The sequence below is a fragment of the Muntiacus reevesi genome, chromosome 18 (genome assembly GCF_963930625.1).
Source record: "Muntiacus reevesi chromosome 18, mMunRee1.1, whole genome shotgun sequence".
Lineage (NCBI taxonomy): Eukaryota > Metazoa > Chordata > Mammalia > Artiodactyla > Cervidae > Muntiacus > Muntiacus reevesi.
The window spans coordinates 46,245,002-46,263,920 of record NC_089266.1 but is presented as its reverse complement, the minus strand read 5'-3'; the positions used below and the strand labels follow the sequence as shown (position 1 = coordinate 46,263,920).

General features: G+C 54.2%; 1 protein-coding gene across 1 annotated transcript in view; it reads right to left on the bottom strand.

Annotated features, from left to right (window-relative positions):
• TMEM132E (transmembrane protein 132E) overlaps nt 1–18,227 on the bottom strand; it is a 56,808-nt gene extending 38,581 nt beyond the window's left edge. The window contains exon 1 of the mRNA XM_065910117.1: nt 18,099–18,227. Coding sequence (XP_065766189.1) covers nt 18,099–18,165 — 67 coding nt within the window. The 5' untranslated portion in view covers nt 18,166–18,227. The remainder of the gene's footprint in view (nt 1–18,098) is intronic.
• Between the last annotated feature and the right edge of the window lie 692 nt (nt 18,228–18,919).

The window sequence follows — 18,919 nt, the reverse complement described above, 5'->3', positions numbered from 1 at the left end:
GATGACAAACAGGGCTTTGTGAATCTGGAAGAGTCCTGCCTTCTTTTGGGGTGAGTGTGGCTGTCCTGGGCTGGGACCCCCTGCCCCTTGCTGAGCGACTCTCATGCCTGCATTTTTAACTGGTTGTTGGACTCATTCAACGGTTCTAGTGGGTGCTGGGTGCCCAGGCAGGAGCCGATTCTTCTTTGGGCTCCCCTGCCCCCCAAACTGAGTAGGGTCCTAAAGAATCAGTGGTCAAAGTGAAGGGACCTCCCCCCATCAAGCATCACCATCCAGATTCCTTCAGTGGCAGAGCATCAGGGCCCCAGGGACAGGTTACCGCTGGGCTCACCGTGGGTCTCCAGGGCGGCCACGGGGTGACAGCGGGGGACAGATAATAGGGAGACACTGCTGCCCTCCATCCAACCAGCGGTTCTGCTTTGATCTACATTATATACCACCTGTACTCCACATAATAGGTGCGTGTTGTGCTGAGTCGCTTCAGTCGTGTCCAACGACCCTCTGCAACCCTGTGGACGGCAGCCCTCCAGGCTTCTCGGTCCATGGGATTTTCCAGGCAAGAATACTGGAGTGGGTTGCTATGCGCTCCTCCAAGGGATCTTCCCGACCCAGGGATCAAACCCAAGTCTCCTGCATTGCAGGTGGATTCTTTACTGCTGGGCCACCTGGCAAGCCCAATATGTTGTATAGTATAATGTGTTATATCTTATATGTACTATGTATTCTTCTGGTTAAAAAAAAAAAGAAAATCAATGATTGAGTGCAATCCTATCACATCTCAGAAAGGGAAACAGACCCAGAGAGTGGAAGGGACTTGCTCATGGCCACATACCACTACCATTTTAGAGGTTAGGCTGCTTGGATCAAGGTCTGCTGGCCCTGATCTCACTCTCTGGTGGCCAGGAGACGGTGGAGCTCCAGGGGCAGGAAGTGAGGTGGGGATCTGATGGAAGGGTGAGCCAGGCTGGGGTCTCATAGGAAGCACCTACCTCCCACCTCTGGCCTCCGCCCTCCAAGAGGGACCCCTCTCTGGTCCACCCTGAAAAGAGGCCAGGAGGTCAAGTGTGGTGACCAGGGGCTGGGGCTTGGCTCATGTCCACGGGGCCCTTTGGCTGGATGCCCTACTCCATGGGGAACCAGGTCATGTCTGGGGGCTCTGGTGACAGGAGCACCTCAAAGGGGCCACATCCACAGAAGGACATATGTCTGATCAGCGTTTGGAACACAGCAAGTATTAAGGAAAGCTTTGCAGAATGAAGGAAGGAAGGAAGGAATAAACAAAGCCGATCTCAGTCTAGGAAGCAAGACCTAGATTTCTAGTCCAGGATGAAAGAAATGAGGCCCTGTTAGGGAGCAGGTTGCAGAACCAGGGAAGTTAGAATCAGAGGGGCTGCTGAACGCCCCCCGCAGCCCTGCCCAGAGAGAATCCCCTGGCAAATGCAGTCTCTCCTGGGGAAGCCCCTCGTCTGATGAGAGAGGCACAGCGTTCCCTGGAGGTGCCCCAGAGTGATGATGGAGCCCAGCTGTCTCCTGGGAGAGTCTGCAGCTTGGTGGGGGCGAGGGAAAGGAAGGGAAAGATGCTGCTGCCTGGGGGGAGCTCCCCGACTAATGAGAGATGCACGTGGGCAGCCTCCTGCCTGAAGGAGGAGGCGAGGCTGGGGCTCTCGGAGGCCATGCGCCCCTTCCTGGGTTTGGAGCCGAGAAGCATGCATCCGGGTGCCTGGCAGCAAGGCGCTGGGAGCTGCGGCCAGGCAGGAGGGGAGCCATCAACATTCCGGTCAGGCAGCCAGTGGCTGAGTTATTATTATTTCTTTTTTTTTTTTGGAGCTACTTAGAGCAATTTACAGAAATCATTTAGGGGCCGTTTAGGGAGAAGAGAAAAGATGAAGACTTTTAAAGGCAGGGCCTGGGGATGGCTTTATGCAGATGGGCTTTGCAGGGATATGGAGAAGGAAGGAGAGTCTGGATTCTTAAAGGTGTGGGGAGGAGGGGAGGACTCTGGTCTGATAAATCTGGGTGGGAGCACCCCCACCCCCCTGCCCCAGGCAGCAGCCAGGGACCGAGGAAAAGGGATGGGTGGGGAAGGTGCCTTGAGCAGAAATGACTGAGACTCAGGAGGAGGCGGGAAGCAGGGTCATGGGCTGGTGAGCCAGCCGCTCTGCCTCAGTTTCCTCTTCTGTAATCAGGACCCCTGCAGGGGTGAGCAAACCACCCGGGGACCAAGCTGAACGGGAGTGTCACTTCTAGGATACTGGGGCCCGGAGGAGGGGCCCAGGGACCTTGAGCTGCAGACTCAGGAGATTAGGGCCCAGGGGGAGTGGGAGACACAGTCTCTCCACCTCCTCCCTTCTGAGACCCGAACCCGTCATTTCACCTCTTGAAGCCTCCGTTTCCTCATCCATCCACATGACGGGCATGTCAACCTCACAGGTGAGGCTTTACCTGTGACAAGGTCATAAAGTGTAGCCATTTTTTTCAACTGCCAGTGGCTCCAGGAGCCTTAGCCATGGTGGAGAACAGGGGGAAACTTCAGGGCTGAGGGCCTGACTTTCAAATACCTGCTCCTTGAGCCCACCCCCAAGATGGGGAACTCGCACTTCTAGGGCTGGACTAGGACAAAACTGACCTTCCCTGAGCCGGGATCAGAGGCCTGATGGGATGCCCGGGGAATGCAAGTGTGTGGGTGCATGTGTGCGTGCGTGCGTGTGTGTGTGTACATACGCATATGATGTGGAAGACGAGTGGGGATCCTAGGGAGGGAAATGGAGGGAAAACGAGAAAACCGGCTATACATTTATCAAAGTTGTCCCCATAGTTTATATTTCAGGCTGTTTGTGATGTGATTATTGGGGATGGAATCTGGTTATGCCTTGTAAACAGCATGCTGGCTGGCTCACCCCTTGGAAATGCCCCTAGGGAAGCTGAAAGCGAGGGGGGCGGGGAGGGTAGGGTGCTCTGATCTGTGACCAATCAGCTTCCTCTGGTGGTGGTTGGCCGTGCTGACTCCCCCTCAACCTCAAACACCCTCGTGTGAAACCTCTGAAGACACAACAGCAAGCCCACTGGCCTGGGTGAAGAGACCTGGGTCTCGGGTCTGGCTCTGCCCTTCCTGACTGCTGTGTGTGCTGGGCTGAGATCGGTCCCCTCTCTGAACCTTAGTCTCCACCTTCCAAACAGGCGTGTTTCCAGAATGAGAGATGCCGGAAGCTCCCATCTATCTCCCCTGACTTTAAGTATCTCCGCCCCTCACTGAGTGGCCCCTCTGTTCCACAGTCTAGAGAGGATTTCAGGGTGCAAACCAGCTCCCAGTGCATCCAAGAGGTGCTGATGGAGGAACAGCTGCATGCAGGCACTGCCATGGAGGTTCGCACACTCTCCTCCCTTTGGCCAGTACTTCAGCAGGGAGGGGGCAGATAGCATCTCCTGTCTATCCAGCCTCTAGGCAGTGCTGGGCACTCTACACACATTGGCTCATTGAATCCCCGTGATCTGAGATGCAGGTGGTACTTGCTCTTCTTCCACTTTACAGATAAGAAGCCTGAGGCTTAGGGAACAGAAGTAACTCCCTCCGGCTTGGTGGCAGAGTGGGGGTTCCTTGCTGCCATGCTGTGGACTTCTCACTGTAGCAGGTGGACAAAGGTCACCCCATGTGGCTGCTGGAACTCATTGCACCAGATCGCAGAGATCTGGGCACTGGTAACGTCTCTCTGAAGTCCAGGTTAGTCAGTCTCTGGTTGCCTTCACCTCTGCCTTCACAGCTGGTAACCATATCTTTCTGCCACGTGACTGATATTTGTCACAGTGCTTGGCATGGAGCAGATATTCAAAAACCCACACTGAATCAACCTGTAGCTACTTTTTATTGAGCACTTACTACAAGCCAGGCTCTGCTCCAAGCACACTGCATGCATTAATTATTTATTCATTAACCCTATGAGGAAGGTACTCTTATTATCCTACTTTACAGATGTGGAACCTAAGCCATGGGGTTGTAAAGTCATTTTTCCTGAGATTTCAAAGCCAGGGCATGGCAGCTGAATGTTCGAATGAAGGCAGGCAGGCAGGGGGCTTCCCAGGTGGTGTTAGTGATAAAGAATTTGTCTGCAATGCAGGAGACACAAGAGACGTGGGTTTGATCCCTGGGTCAGGAAGATCCCCTGTAGTAAGGAATGGAAACCCACCGCAGTATTCTTGCCTGGAAAATTCCATGGACAGAAGAGCCTGGCGGGCTTCAGTCCATGGGATCCCAAAGTGCTGGACTGAGCACAAGTAGGCGGGAAGAAATAAACATCACCCCTCTGGTCCCTGTCATCCACTCAGAGCCCAGACGTTTCTTCCTGGTGGTGCCCTGGGAAGAAGCAGTGAGAGGAGGGAAGGGAGCAACCTTTCTGTTCATTCATTCCACACAATACATGCTGAGCATCTCCTCTGGGTGAGGTGCCAGTCCAGGTGTTGGGAGTACAGCTGTGAACAGACGTTGCCCTGTTCTCGGGGGCTTCCATTCCAAGGGGAGTGGGTGAGACATGACAAGCAGAGACATGACTATATAGTATGTCAGAAGGAGGAAAATGGAGCAGGGTCGGGGCAGAGGAAGGGGTGGCCGGGGAGAGCCATTCTGGTAAGATGCACCTGAGCACACACCTGAAAGAGGGAGGGGGTGGTGAGCCATGCTTCTGTGGGGCAAAAAGCCAGGCGGAGGAGGGGTAGCGAGGACCTGAGGCTTGGTGCCAGGCATGGGTATGGACTGCAAAAAGGACAGTGCAGCTGGAGCTGAGTGGGGGAGAGGAAGATACGGTCAGAGAAGCATTGCCGGGAAAAGGGACAATCGAGTGGCCTTGTCTGCCCCGAAGGACTCAGGCTTTCACTTTCAGTGAGCTCAAGGGTTCTGAGCAGGAGGGTGACTTGATCAGACCTATGGTCTACAGGCCTACAGAATCTCCTAGTAGAAGGGGAAGGAGCTGAGAGCTGCTGCCTGCCTGAATGGGAGCCCCCAGGGCCAGCAGGCACCATGCCAGGCTGGGGAGGAGCTGAGAGAGCTCCAGGCTGGGCAGGGAATCTCTGAGAAGGACCGCAGAGAGTTCCCAGGGCTCACAGATCCCCAGGGCACTGAATGCTCACCCCCAAAAATCCTTCTCAAGGGAGAGGAGGTGGTAGGGCCCTTGGGGATCACCCAGGCCTGCACCTTCCAGGAGGGCGGCCACTTGCCATGTGTGGCTACTGAGCAGCTGAAACAGGGACAGTTTGGAATTGCGATGAGCTGCTGATGGTGTAAAAGGCATGGGGGATTTCAAAGATGTAACACAAAGGGAAAAAAGAGGATGTAAAAATCTTTGCATATTGAAATGATCACCTTTTGAATATTTTGGTTGAAATATACTGTTAAAATTCATTTCACCTGTTTCTTTTTACTTTTTTATGTGATAACTAGAAAAATTGAAATTATATATGAGGCTCATGGTACATTTCTGTTGAACAGCACCGGCCCAGCATGGCAACCCAGGTCTCATGGGCAGGGAAGCTAAACTCCAAAAGGAGGAAAGAATTTGTCCAAAGGCAAGTAATTGGCTGAGAGAACACCCGAGGCAGAGGAAGAACCTGGTAGGACACTGGGGAGACGAGGGGCCCGCTGAGTGGATCGGGACATTTGAGGACTCCTAAGGGTTCATGGTGAATTATAAATGGTTATAGAGACCCCGCACTGAATTCTGACTATTTTCTGTTGTTGTTATTCAATAACTAAGTTGTGTCCAACTCTTTGCAACCCCATGGACTGCAGCAGGTCAGGCTCCTCTGTCCTTCACTATTTCCCAGAGTTTGCTCAAATATATGTCCATTGAGTCAGAGTTGCCATCTAACCATCTCATCCTCTGTCTCCCCCTTCTCCTTTTGCCTTCAATCTTCTCCAGCATCAGCATCTTTTCCAATGAGTTGCCTCTTCGTATCAGCTGTCTAAAGTAGTGGAGCTTCAGCTTCAACATTAGTCCTTCTAATGAATATTCAGGGTTGATTTCTTTTGAGATTGATTGGTTGGCTCTCCTTGCAGTCGAAGGGACTCTCAAGAATCTCTAGCACCACAGTTCAAAAGCATCAGTTCTTTGGCGCTCAGCCTTTTTTATGTTCCAACACTCACATCTGTACATGACTACTGGAAAACCACAGCTTTGACTAGATGGACCTTTGTTGGCAGATGACGTCTCTGCTTCCAGGCCCCAATAACCATGCAGGATGGTTTTGCTTTCCTTCCTGTTTGCAGATGAGGAATCTGAGACTGAAAAGCAGGAGGAGTCAGCTCTGGGATCGGGGTCTCCCACAAGCTTTCAGGCTGCAGGAGGCGCCAGGGAAGAATTTCAGGGACCCCTGGGCTCTGTCAGAAACTTCTTACACCCCTAGATCTTATTTCTGGTGATGGCACCGGCTGCCTGCCCTGATGGCATCCAGGCAGCTTTCATGCCCAGCTTGGGGGCTGCCGCGGAGGAGATGCAAATACTGAGATGCCGTGGCCTTGAGGGCTGGGTACCACCTTGGCATTGTGTGGGCTGGGGCTAGCTGCGTTCCCAGGAAGGCCTCCTCCATTCAGGAATGCAGAGATCCTGAGAAGGCAGGGCGAGGCTTGAGACTGCTTTCCTAGGAAGGGAAGGAGGCAGGCAGGCAGGGAGGGAGAGGGGCGGGCACCTGGCCACTGCTGTTTTTAAGACATTTAAAACAAGCCGCATGTTGCTAGGCGGTATCAAGGGTTAAAAAAAAAAGACCCCCTAAAAAACCAAACCAAAAACCCAACCGCCAGAAAACAGCTCTCCAGGAACTCTTTGGCACTGTCTTAAACATGCTTCCTGGCAGCGGGGTCTGGCTCCATGCAAGAAAGGAAGGAGACAAACCCACGGACTGTTTCCTGAGCCTCTCGGGAAGGCACACGGCTTCTGTTCTGGGCACGTCCACGCACACTGGTGTCTTAGCCTTGTGGCAGCCCAGTGGAGAGAGGTGATGGTATTATTCCCATTCTGCAGATGGGAAAGCTGAGGCTCAGGGAGACAAAGCGGACAAGGGTTCCCGGGTAACCTGGCCACATAGTGGCAGGGCTGCGATTCCAATCTATGTTTGGTTTGGGGCAATGCAAAAACCCACCCCAGTCTGATGTGACTGACTTCTGAAGCTTTCCTGGATCCAAACACTGAGAATGACTCTTGATGGGTTTGACCCCTCAGCTTCAGGCTGCCAGGGTGAGGGATGAGGAGGGAGGCTGGGCCTCTACTAAAAATCGTGAAGAAGATCCCATCTGTCTCAGTTCTCCCTACTGGGCCACCTTCCCCAAGACTCCGGAACCGACAGTAAACATTCCAGTCATCAACCAAGGGGGTCAGAACTGGTGAACCACAGGGAAGTCCCTTCTGCTCTCTGGACTTTAACTGCTAAAATAATAATAATAAACAAAAAAGCTCCAACTACTGAGCCACATGCTCCAGACTCCCCATTTGCCATCCAGTGTTGTGTTAAGTCACTTCAGTCGTGTCTGACTCTTTGTGATCCCAGGGATTGTGACCCACCAGGCTCCTCTGTCTGTGGGATTCTCCAGGCAAGAATACTGGAGCAGATTGCCATTTCCTTCTCCAGGGGATTGTCCCAATCCAGGGATCAATATCTCTCACTTTTCCTGCATTGGCAGGTGGATTCTTTACCACTCACAGTACCTGGGAAGCCCGCCATCTAGTCTTACAGAGGCAGAAACCAAGGAGTAGAAAAGAGAGGCCAGGCTGAAGTTAAGAGGCAGAGCCAGCTCTCAGATCCACCTCCCTGCTTCTCAGAGTGCGCCTTCTGCCATGTGCTGGCACCTCTGATGATTTCCAATGGTCATTCCCCATCCCAAGAGCCCTTACTCTCAGCCCCCGGGATCAGCTGCTGGAATACCTTCCTTAGCATTGTTACCATCTGCAAACTGCCCCCAGTCAAGTCACTGCTGTTTGATTCCTGCTTTGATCAAGCCACTCCCTCCCTCCACAATGCTCCACAGCTCCCTAGTGCTCTGCGGAACACAGGGTCAAAGTTCTGAGAAATCTTAAGAGATCATCCAGGTAACCCTGCACTTGGCCCCCTTGCCTGCTGTTCCCTCACAGGCAGCTGTGGCTCTTCCCATGCTGGTCAGAGCTGGTAAGCCAGGGACCACTTTTGTCCGATGTTTCTGTCTCCCTCAGGGTCCTGAACACACAGTGGATGCTGACCGATTAGTCCTGAGAGGCAGGATTCCTGAGTTTGTTAAAGCCATCTGCAGTGGCATCTCCTCCATGAAGCCTCCCCTGATATCTCCAGCAGATTCACGATTTCTCCCTTCACAGGATTCTGTATCCCTTCCAGCACATCCATGGCTGAATTTCATCATGGTCTGTGCAGAAACGGCTCATCTCCCCGGGACACCACCTTAGAAGTTCCTCGTGGAGCAGGACTTGTATTGTCTTCATGTTCACAATTAACACAGTGCCTGGCATGCGCTGATAATATCGGTAATAATAATACTGAGAACTATCATTTTCAGACACTCTGTGCCAGGCACAATTCTAAATATTTGACTTGGAATAATGACTCAATCATCACAACAGTCCTCTAAGCTGGATGTTTTGATAATCATTTTCAGATGAGGAAACAGGCATAGTGGTTAAGCAACTGGCCCAGAAACCACAAGAGGATGGACAAAGCCAGGCAGTTTGGTGTTGGAACTCAGTACAGGAGAGGGTGGGGGTGGGAAAAGAGAATTTTGAGCTTCAGGAGAATCCGGACAGTTGACTGCTGGCTCCAAGGGTGTCCAGCACAGGCCATGGCACGTGTTAGGTGCTCTGTGAGTAGTAAGTGACTGTTAAAATAACTAGATAGTCCAATAGCTGCTCAGACCCATGTGCGTGGTCAGCGGGGCTGGGTGGGGAAGGGCTTCCCAGACAGGAGGGCTGCAGCCAAGTGGTGAGACCAGTCCTTTGTGCCAAGCCAGCCCGGCCCCCACCCCTGCTTCTCATCTGACCACCCCCTCCAGTTCCAGCCCCCTTTCCCCAGCATCAGGCTTCATGCAAGGGGCTGGCGGCTAGCAGTTTTTCTCCCGCAGAGAACAGTCACAGAAAATTGAGATCATTTCTCTGCTGTGTTGGCAGCTGAGAAAATGGCAAATTTTCCTATTTCCTATCCAAGAATCCTTCCTATTGGACAAAGGCCCCACATGCCTCTCTCTTCCCAGGGCAGGCAGGTCAGGGGAGAGTGTGGGTTAGCCCGGGGGCAGTTCACCATGTTGGCTAAGAGGCGTGGGCTGCTGCAGTCTTGTGGCGGCAGGGGGCTGGACGTGGGAGGAGGAGGTGACCAACCGAACCCTGGCAGACATGCAACAGGGTCAGGCGGGGCGGTGGGGGGGGCGGGTCAAAGCAACAGGTAATCTGGAGCCACCCGTGGGACTTCTCAGAGATCCAGGCTGACTGGGTTTGGCTGCAGCCCCATTTTACAGACAGGAGGCCTGAGCCCACAGAATAGGCTGCTAATTTGGCCAGACGCGTCTGGAAGCCAGCCTTGCTAATCGTTGGGCGGTCTCTGCAGCAGCCTGCTCCCTGCACACCGTGGTCCTGCTTCTGATGGGATGGCTGCAGGAAGGCAGCAAAGACAGTCACAGCCAGGATGGTGAGGGGCAAGGGGCAATAAAGAGAGCTGAGGAAGGTACCCCTCTGTGGCCGGGGGTGGGGTCTCCACCCCCACAGGTCTGGAGCTCTGCAAGCTTGCAGCTCCCAGCAGCTCAGGTCACTCCCACTCCAAAGCCTGCTATGGCTCCCCATTTCACTCAGCTTACCAATTCATCTTCTCCCAAGGGCCTCCCCGCTCCTCTAGCCTCCCTGCACCCTCCCAAGCCCACAACGCCTCCCCTGTGCTCAGCCTCTCTGGCCTCCTTGCTGTCTGGAATGGTACTCAGCCCTGCCCTAGGACTGGTCCCAGTGTGATATTCAGGCGTTCGCTTAGTTTGTTCTCTTGCCTCATTCATGTCTGCTTAATGACACTTAATCAAGTGATCATTCATTTAAATACTGCACAACCTCTTCCCACAGACTCACACACATGCACACACACACACTGGAATCCCCAATTCCCATACCCTACCTTTTTCTTATTTTCCTTGGTTCTCATTGTCTTCTAACACATCATATAATTTATTTATCGTATGTATTTATTACTTGGGTTTCCCTTGTGGCTCAGCTGGTAAAGAATCTGCCCGCAATGCGGGAGACCTGGGTTCAATCCCTGGGTTGGCAAGATCCCCTGGAGGAGGGAAAGGCTACCCACTCCAGTATTCTGGCCTGGAGAATTCCATGGACTGTATGGTCGATGGGGTCACAAAGAGTCAGGCATGACTGAGCGACTTGCACTTTCACATTTATTACTTACTATCTGCCTCTCTTCCACCTGCCTAGGAATAAAGGTCCAGGAGTACGGGACTCTTTGCTATACTCATGGATTAAGTCCAAGTACCTAGAACAGTAGTCACTAGCTGAATATTTGCTGAGAGACAAGGAAGAGGTCTCTGCCACATGTATTTGAGTGACTGTATGATCATTGACTCATCTGACAAAACATTAAATGCCTACTTTATTCCTTACATCTTGATAGCCCCCAGGGGATACAGCAGCAGGCAAGTGGTCTTCCAGGTCCATCCAAGTTTGCAGCCATCAGGGAGGCCAGGCAATGCAGTTTACAAAGAAGGCAAAATGAAAGGGTGGCAGGGGTTGGTGGGTCTGTGTTCAACTCAGAATCTGGCAGGCTTCCAGGAGGAAGTGTGGATACACTTGAGCCTGAAGGCTGAGTAGGAGATGGGGTGGGAGAGTGTTCTGGTCAGAGGGAACAGGATGTACAAAGGCTCTGATGTGAAAAAGAATGTGACTCATTTAAAGGACTGGAGAGCTGAGTTGGGTGGGATAGGTGGGCCTCACTCAAGTACATGGGTATGTGGCCGTCGGTCCGTCTGGGCTGATTCCCGTATGCGTGAAACAGGGGGTTAGGGCAAGAAGACTTCCATATTCAGGGTCAGAAAACCTGATGGCAAGAGCTGGTGTGGCCAGGACTCTGTTGAGCCTCAGCTTTGCCCTCTGTAAAATGGGATCATGATTGCTGCCTTTACCTGGCGGCTGCTGGGAGAATCAAACGAGATCACGAAGCTAAACTCCAAAGAACTGTTGGGACCTTCAAGCGTTCGGGTGAGTGCCCATGACCATGTAGGCGCGCGTTTGAGCGCACTGCACTGCCAGCTCCCACCGACACCGTTCTCCTGCCGTGACAAGTCTGCAGCATCATCTGTCCCAAGATGCCAAAAATACACTTGCTTCTGGCCCTGAGCCAGGCTCCTCAACAGCCTTGGAGGCTGGGGGGAAGAAGGGAGGCCTGAAAAGTGGGGTCCTACAACTGCTGGGCCAATGAGGTCATCTTGTTTCTCACCATCGGACCCTCAACGTGCAGGAGGACAAAACCCTTGAGGGCTGGGGCAGTGCCTCTCCCATCAGACGGGGGGCCTCTCTCATCAGATTGGTGCCTCCCTCATCAGACTGGGACCTCTCTGAAGATGAGACTGTCTCCCTTGCCATAGGAGGCACTCCCTGTGAGTAGGAATCATCTCCCCTCTTTCCCCCAAATAGCAGTGAGGTTGTCACTCAATGTGACTCTGGCTGATTCTGTTTAAGAGCTGACCACCTCCGGGGAGGTGTCCTTGGGAAGGGGGTCAGGCTTAAGGGTGCCCTGGCTGCCTGTTCTCTCCCAGAGTGAGAGGCCCGTCCTATAGGGTCTGATGATGTTCGGACCTGGATCCTTGGATGAGATGCCTCTGAGAACCTGGACCATTTTGAGTACCATCCTCTATCCAGGTGACTCTCCTAGCCTCAAGGATCATAAATGGTGGGCTCAGGAAACAGACACAAGCTGAGAAATTCCTCCAGCAAGCACACAGCCTGCCCACTGCCCTACAGCTTGAACGGACCAGGAAGTCACACAAGAGAAGAGAGTAACCAGTTGTTCACCCTCATGGGCCAAAAAAAATGTGGGCAAGAATGAAGCAGAAAGGACTCAAGTTTGATACAAAGCAGAACTTTGCAAAGGCAGATAATTAGATAATTTGGACAAAAAAATTTTTTTTTTCAATTACCTTTTTTTTTTTTTTGCACTGAATTATTCATTCTTGCATTCATTCATTTGTGCAACAAGCATTGAAAATCCAGGTAATTGCTTCCATTTTCCACTTCATCCTGCTGGGTTGTTTGCCAGCCAGCAGGGCCTGGGGCGGAGGTGTGGGAAGGCGGAGCTGGGGAGGTGGTGGTGGATCAGAAAGGGGTGAACACAGCAGAGGAAAGGAGATAATGACTTCTGGACCCTCAGCCTGCCTCCCACGAGGTCACACCTGTCTTAGGGCATCCTTCCCTACCCTGGCAGCCTCTTGGTCCTCTGGAGATGGATGCGGTAGCTGGCTGAGTGTTGACACTCCCTGATACACTGCCCCATCCTTGGGGACCTCTGGAGTATGGCATCGCCAGCTGAATTGATGATAAGGAGGCCCACTTTTCATTTAAAAAAACAGAGCAGGAAAATAGAAAAAAATTTATTTTCCAAAAAAAAAAAAAAAAAAAAACAAACCCACAACTGGTTCATTAATCTCTTATTAAAATTCTGTGCTGAGCACTGGCAAGGAAGAAGTAAAGAAGACCTGGGGAGGGGACAGAGAGGAAGAATCGTATCCACTTGTTAGCATCTGTGGCTGGTCTCCAAGGACGGGAAGACCAGGGAGGTGACCAGAGGCTTTTCCGTGGCACAGCCAGTGAACTGGAAGGGGGCAGGGTGGGCATCACCTGCTTTCATTCGGCAGAGGAGAAGAAAAACAAGACTTGGAGTGGGAGTGACTGTCCTGTGGCTACACAGCAGGTGGATGACCAAGTCCAGATTTGAAGCCTTATCTGTTGGATCCTGGGGACTCTGATTCCAGACTGCCGCGAATGTCAGAATCAGAGTCTTTTTTCTCCTCTCCCCAACTGGACTTCAAGCTCATGAAAAGGAGTTGACGACTAGGTTTTGAGACCATCCACGTGCCCTCTGGAGTACTTGGCAAGGTTTATTAACACTACTGGTGATTGATTATCTTGACTATGTGGGACCCGAGGCTAGCTTGAGGCTGGAAGTATATCTTTGCACGAAGCCAAAGCCACAGACAGAGGATATGAGGAGATGGAACTTCTGCCGAGGGGCCAGAAGCAGACTGCCAGTTTCGAAAGCTGGACTCCGGTGCTAGTTCCGCTTCCAGAATGAACTGGCAGGATGACCTTGGCTGGTCCTTCCCCGAGTGTCCATTTCCACCTCCACACGAGGGCTGGATTGCAGCTTCTGTGATCTCTTTTAGTTTCAGGGTTGTGAATGGACATCATTGTGGGCAGGGCAACAGAGAGAGACCCCCTCCCCCGGCCACTCCATCCCTCTGCTCTGGTGCCTCTCTAGGTCTCAGAGTCTGCAGCATCACAAGTACTTACAACTGATCTCAGGCTTGGGGGTCTATCGGTTTCAGACAGGCCCCCACTGAGGACCTAGGAGATGCCCAGGTCCCGCCCTGGTATTCCAAAGTGGCCTTACCTCCTGCAGCCAAGCATTGAGCTATCTTCAGAATGGATTCCAATAAAGCTCATTTTCTGCCACCAAGTTTATAACACATCCCCACCTACTGGTCTTAAACATTAACTAAGGCTGTGTTGTGTAGGGCTCCATGTGGCCTGGAAGATGGGTGTGTGTGTTGGGGGTTGCGGGGAGCACCATGTCTCACTTCCAGCAGCGAGGGATCCTCCCAAGGTCAGCAGTGACCCTGTCCTCCTGCATGTCCTTCCTGCATCTAGAAAGGGGCCCAGAGCTTGGGTGATCAGTGGGGTGGGGTGGGGAGAGCACAGGCACAGCCCGAAGAGAAGCCGGGCTGGTGACCACAAAGGTAAGGACATAGGCACTTGAGATCACGTATTCAGAGCATCATGAGACATTACCTTCACATCTGTGTTATATAATGTCACCCCAGACATGTGTATCCTGTATATGCCACTTAAGGGGTGTGGCACAGTCCTGCCCCACCCCCTGACTCTCTTCTTGGTGTCTCTGTCTCTTCCCTCTGCCCTCTTATGCTCCACACCCCAGAGCTCCAGATGCAATTAATACTGTGAAGGCCCCACAATAGAGCTGTCTTCCCACCACTGGAGAGTGGGGCAAAAACAAGACATGGCTCCTGCCCTAAATGCAAGTATGTGGGGATGAGGAGGGATACACATATAAATATGACTGTAAATATGCCCACACATACCCTTCACACACACACTGCTGTCCCTGAGGAGTGCTGGGAAGGTGGCATGAGGGGCCAAAGCAGCACCAGAAAGAGACCAGTTATTTCTGTTGGGGGTTTGATGCTGCTGATGAGAAGCCAAGGAGTAATCTAGGCAGACTCCCTGGAGGAGGTGACATTTCAGTTGGGCTTTGAAGGCAAGGTAAGGCTTTCTGAAGGCAAGGTATTCCAGATAGAGAGAGGTTTGGTGGGTGCAAAAGCAGAAAGGCAGGAAGGTAAGAAGAATGATACCTCATAAGATGCATGGAGGATGAAGAGAGGACAGTACCACAGAAGTGAAGATGTAAATTGAGACAAGAACAGAAAACGTTTTGTATGTTAAGAAGGCAAAGAGTGTATCCTTGATCATACAGGCAGAGGGGAACCAGTGAGGGCTACTGAGTGGGAAGCTGACATAATCAGTCCTTGAATAGGTTAAACCACCACCATGCCTCACTAAACTCCTATCCAAACTAAAAATGGAGCAGAAGGCCTCCCCAGGGACCAGATGCAGGGAAGTGGCCTTCTCAGATAGCTTCTGGCAGAAACCTTGATGGTGACAGCAGTGTAGGGACTGCCACCCCTGGGGCTGAGCCGGGCCCTGAAAGGTAGCAGGACTCTGTTCACAGATGTCATTGGCCCGGGAGTCTTGATAGACAGTGAGGAGGGGAGGGATGGCCAGAGGCCACACTGCTTGGGAAAGATGGGGGACATGAGGGAGGTAGCCCAAGGTCTCCCCACCCGATGGTGCCAGAGGTCAGAAACCCAGGCTGTCTGGCTCCCAGTCTGGCTGTGTGGTCAGAGCCCTGTGGCCTCAGGAGCCTGCCAGGCATGAAAAGCTGCAATTGCACCCCCAACTCCACCCCAGCATCTTCGAAGAGCCCAGAACTCAACCAAGAGTGAGTGAAATGAGACTAAATCCATGTACCCGTTTCCGGATAGAGGCATGCTTCTGGTGCGCAGGTGTTAGGTATTCCGGAAGGAGGAAGGCCCAGGGGAGATGATATTACTGGGGGAGGAACTTCTTTGGCCTTATCCATCTGGGGGTGGTTCCCAAACCTTGAGCATCTGCTGGTACCCTCCCCTAAGGAAGCGGAGACTGAGGCATGGGATGGGGATTCAGGGAAGAAACTTGGGAAGGGAGACAGAAAACGAGGAGGGGGAAATGCCTGCTCCATGGGGGACCCTGCTCCATCTCCTCAAATTGCTTCCTTCTCACCACCTGTCTAGGGTTTCCCTGGTGGCAGTGGGAAAGAACCCGCCTGCCAAGGCAGGATGCTAGGGTTTGATCCCTGGGTTGGGAAGATGCCCTGGAGAAGGAAGTGGCAAACCCACTGCAGTATTCTTTTCTTTTCTCAGCAAAATGTGTCCACATTACATTTTTCTTTTTTAAAATCTATTTTTAGTTGAAGGATAATTACGATATTGTGATAGTTTCTGCCATACATCAACATGGATCAGCCTTAGGTATACACATGTCCCCTCCCTCTGGAGCCTCGCGCCCCATCTCCCACTCCATCCCACCCCTCTAGGTAGTCACAAAGCCCTAGTTTGAGTTCCCTGAGTCATATAGCAACTTTCCACTGGCTACCTATTTTACATATGTTAGCGTATATGTTTCCACTCCAGTATTCTTGCCTGGAGAATCCCAAGGGCAGAGGAGCCTGGCAGGCTCCAGTCCATGGGGTTGGGAAGAGTCGGACACGACTTAGCGACTGGTCAACAACAAATCACCTGTCCACCCAGGGTCCTGAGTGTCCCGGGCACTGTGCTAAACCCTGGCAGTGTGGGGGACAAGGCAGAAAAAGCCCACCACCTGCCTCCACTACTCCATAACGAGCTGAGCACAGAGAAGACACTGATATCTAAGGAGAAGCTAAGGTAGATAGATTTACTCCAAGAGAAGCAAAGCCAGGACACCGAGGCCGTACTGGAGCTGGGTTTTAGGAAGCAGGTGAGATTCTGGCAGGTGAGGGAGGCCAAAGAATGTTTAATAGGAGGCTCAGGGGTGAGGAGGGTGCACATGGGAACCTACTGAGAGTGTCTGAGCTGCAGCGAGGTAGGACCCTCGCTGGGCTTTTGGAAGGGAATTCTGGTAGTAAGACAGAGGGTGGGGGCAGAACCATGCCTAGACCCAGCCTTGAGCTGTGTTTCCTTCCTACTGCATCCCCAAATTCCCCGGGAACAGGTCACAAGCACAGCCCCCTTGGTTCCAGTGCTCAGACATCCAGAGGTCCCCTCCCCATCTGCACCCTCCCCCATCTTGCACGCAAAGCCCGAGAGATTTCTGGTTCTCAGCTGCGATCCCCCAGCCCATTCTTCTGATAAAGCACCGAGGTTGGCTGTTCTTGGTGAAATGAACGCAAAATAGCCCCTCACCCCGAGCCACCCCCGTCCCCTGAAGCCGGGGAGAATCAATCTACTAGTAGAGGGAAGTCAGACCGTTCCCCACCCACTCCTAGCCTCAGGACCCTAGATTCCCAGAGCCTATTCCTCTTATTCTTTCAGGGTAAGAGAGGCCGCTGGTTAGAGACCTTGACCGCGCTCACGGCCCGCCTGGTCAGGTTTCTAAGAACCGGGTCGACGTGGGCAAAAGCTGAGCGCTGCACACGGATGGTCCTCCGCCCTTGCGGATGGTCCTCCGCCTCCTCTATCCTAGCCCCTCTCCACGCTGGCCAGGCTCACCCCTCGGCGAGGCGAGGGGCAACCAGATCCCCCACCCCCTTGCCGGTTGGGTAAGTGTGTCCTAGCTCCGCTCGTCTCCCGTTGGGAGGGGTCGGAGCCTCTCTTTCTTCATTCTTCCTCCCCACCTCCAGCTCTCTCCCTCCCCGCTCGGTCAGCGCCCCTGACCTCCTGGAGCGCCTCCAGCTTGCGTAAGGCCCGCTGCAGCCTCCTTCCGTCGGATCTGAGCTCCCACTCCGGGGGTAGGGGTGCTCTTCCGCGACCCTCGGGCCCCCATCCGTATCACTGCTGTCCCACTGCCAAAGCGCGCCAACCCCGGCTCCTCCCTCTCCCACCCCCTTTACCGCGGAGCCCGAGGCGAGCCTGGGGAGCAGACGCAACAGATTGCAGAACCCGAGCGAGAGCGAGCGAGCACGGAGCCGGCTCCCTCCGCCCGCCGGCCCGGCCTGCGCCCGCGGCCCAGACCCCCGCCCTCCGGCTGGGCTCAGCCGGCCATTTAGATGCAGCTCACAGGACGGCGGGCGGGCGAGAGTCCGCGGCTCCCCGGGCCCCTGTCAGTCCACTCCCCTTCTCCAACACCGCCGCAGGGAGCGAGGCAGTGGGCGGCGCGGCCCCGCACCCGGCTGCGCGCCAGTGGCGGGGTAGACACCATCCCTGTGGACCCCAGCAGTCCCCTGGGGCCCCGCCGGCTGCCAGGTTGGGAGCGACAGGAGGGGTGGCCCGGACGCGATCCGGCGGATCCCTCGGGTCCCTTTAGATTTCCGTGGGTGGACACGCCCCCAAGACTCCCGGGTTTGGACCTTTCTTTCTAATCTGGAGAGGGTTGGAGGGATACACCCCCCACCCTCCCGCCCTTTTCCGGGGCCGGATTCGGCCCCCAGGGCGGGGCTCGCAGCCTCCGCTCCCGCCAAAGGGTTTGCGGGGGCTAGAGGTAACTCGAGCTGCAGCCCGAGATGCTAAGCTGCGAGCGGCGGCTGCGAGTCCAGGGGGTGGGGGTTCGTCTTCTCCAGGCTCCTGTCTGCCGGCTCCAGCGGTCCCCGCCGCATCTTCACTCCCGAGTCCGCGCCGCGACACTTACCGTGGGCGAGCAGCGCCGAGAGGCAGAGCAGGGCGGCGCCGCCGCGGCCCGGCATCCCTGGGGCCATGGCCGGCCGAGGAGGGGGCGGCAGGGGGCAGCGGTCGACGACGACTTGGTCCCAGGCTGGGCTTGGTCGCATCCAACTTCAGGTGGCCGTGGGCGTCCGGCTGTCTCTGCTGAGGCTCCCGGGGCCAGGGAGTGCAATTCGGGAGCACTTTGAGGGGAGGGGGCGTCCCAGGCGCCGCCGGCTACACCCTCGGAACTGGTGGGGGCGCCGCTCGGGGCGGGAGGAGCCTCTAACTCCCCCCGTCTGGTGCCCCCTGCAGGATCAGTGCGGCTAGTAGGGGGGGAGTCGCACGTGCGGTCTCCGGGCCGGGTGGTCACTAGCGTCTCGCAGGCTTGCCTAGAGCCCAGTGTCCGTTTCCCCAGCCCCGCGGCCCAGCTCGAATCCGAACTCGCTGGAGGCTGTAGATTTCCAAAGCAAGTCCCAGTTTCCTCGGCTTCGGTAGTAACCCCACATGGATAGCGCGGCTTTCTTCCTCCCGAACAGCCTGCAACAGCAGCAGCAGCTCCAGCATAAAAATCCCAGGTTAGGCGCAAATGAATAATTTCTTTCGCAATGAAAGAGAAAATCCAAGCAACTTTAATCCATCTAGAGAAGGAAAAGTTTCCGTGCAGTGCTGAGACCGGCAGCGCGGGTCGCCACGACCCTAGACAACGCCCGCACCGAGGGCCCCGGGGTGGGCGGCCAGCGGCTGGTCCCCTCGCCGAGCTCCCTTGCTTGGCGCTCCCTCCAGTCTCGACCAGGGCTCAGCGCCGCC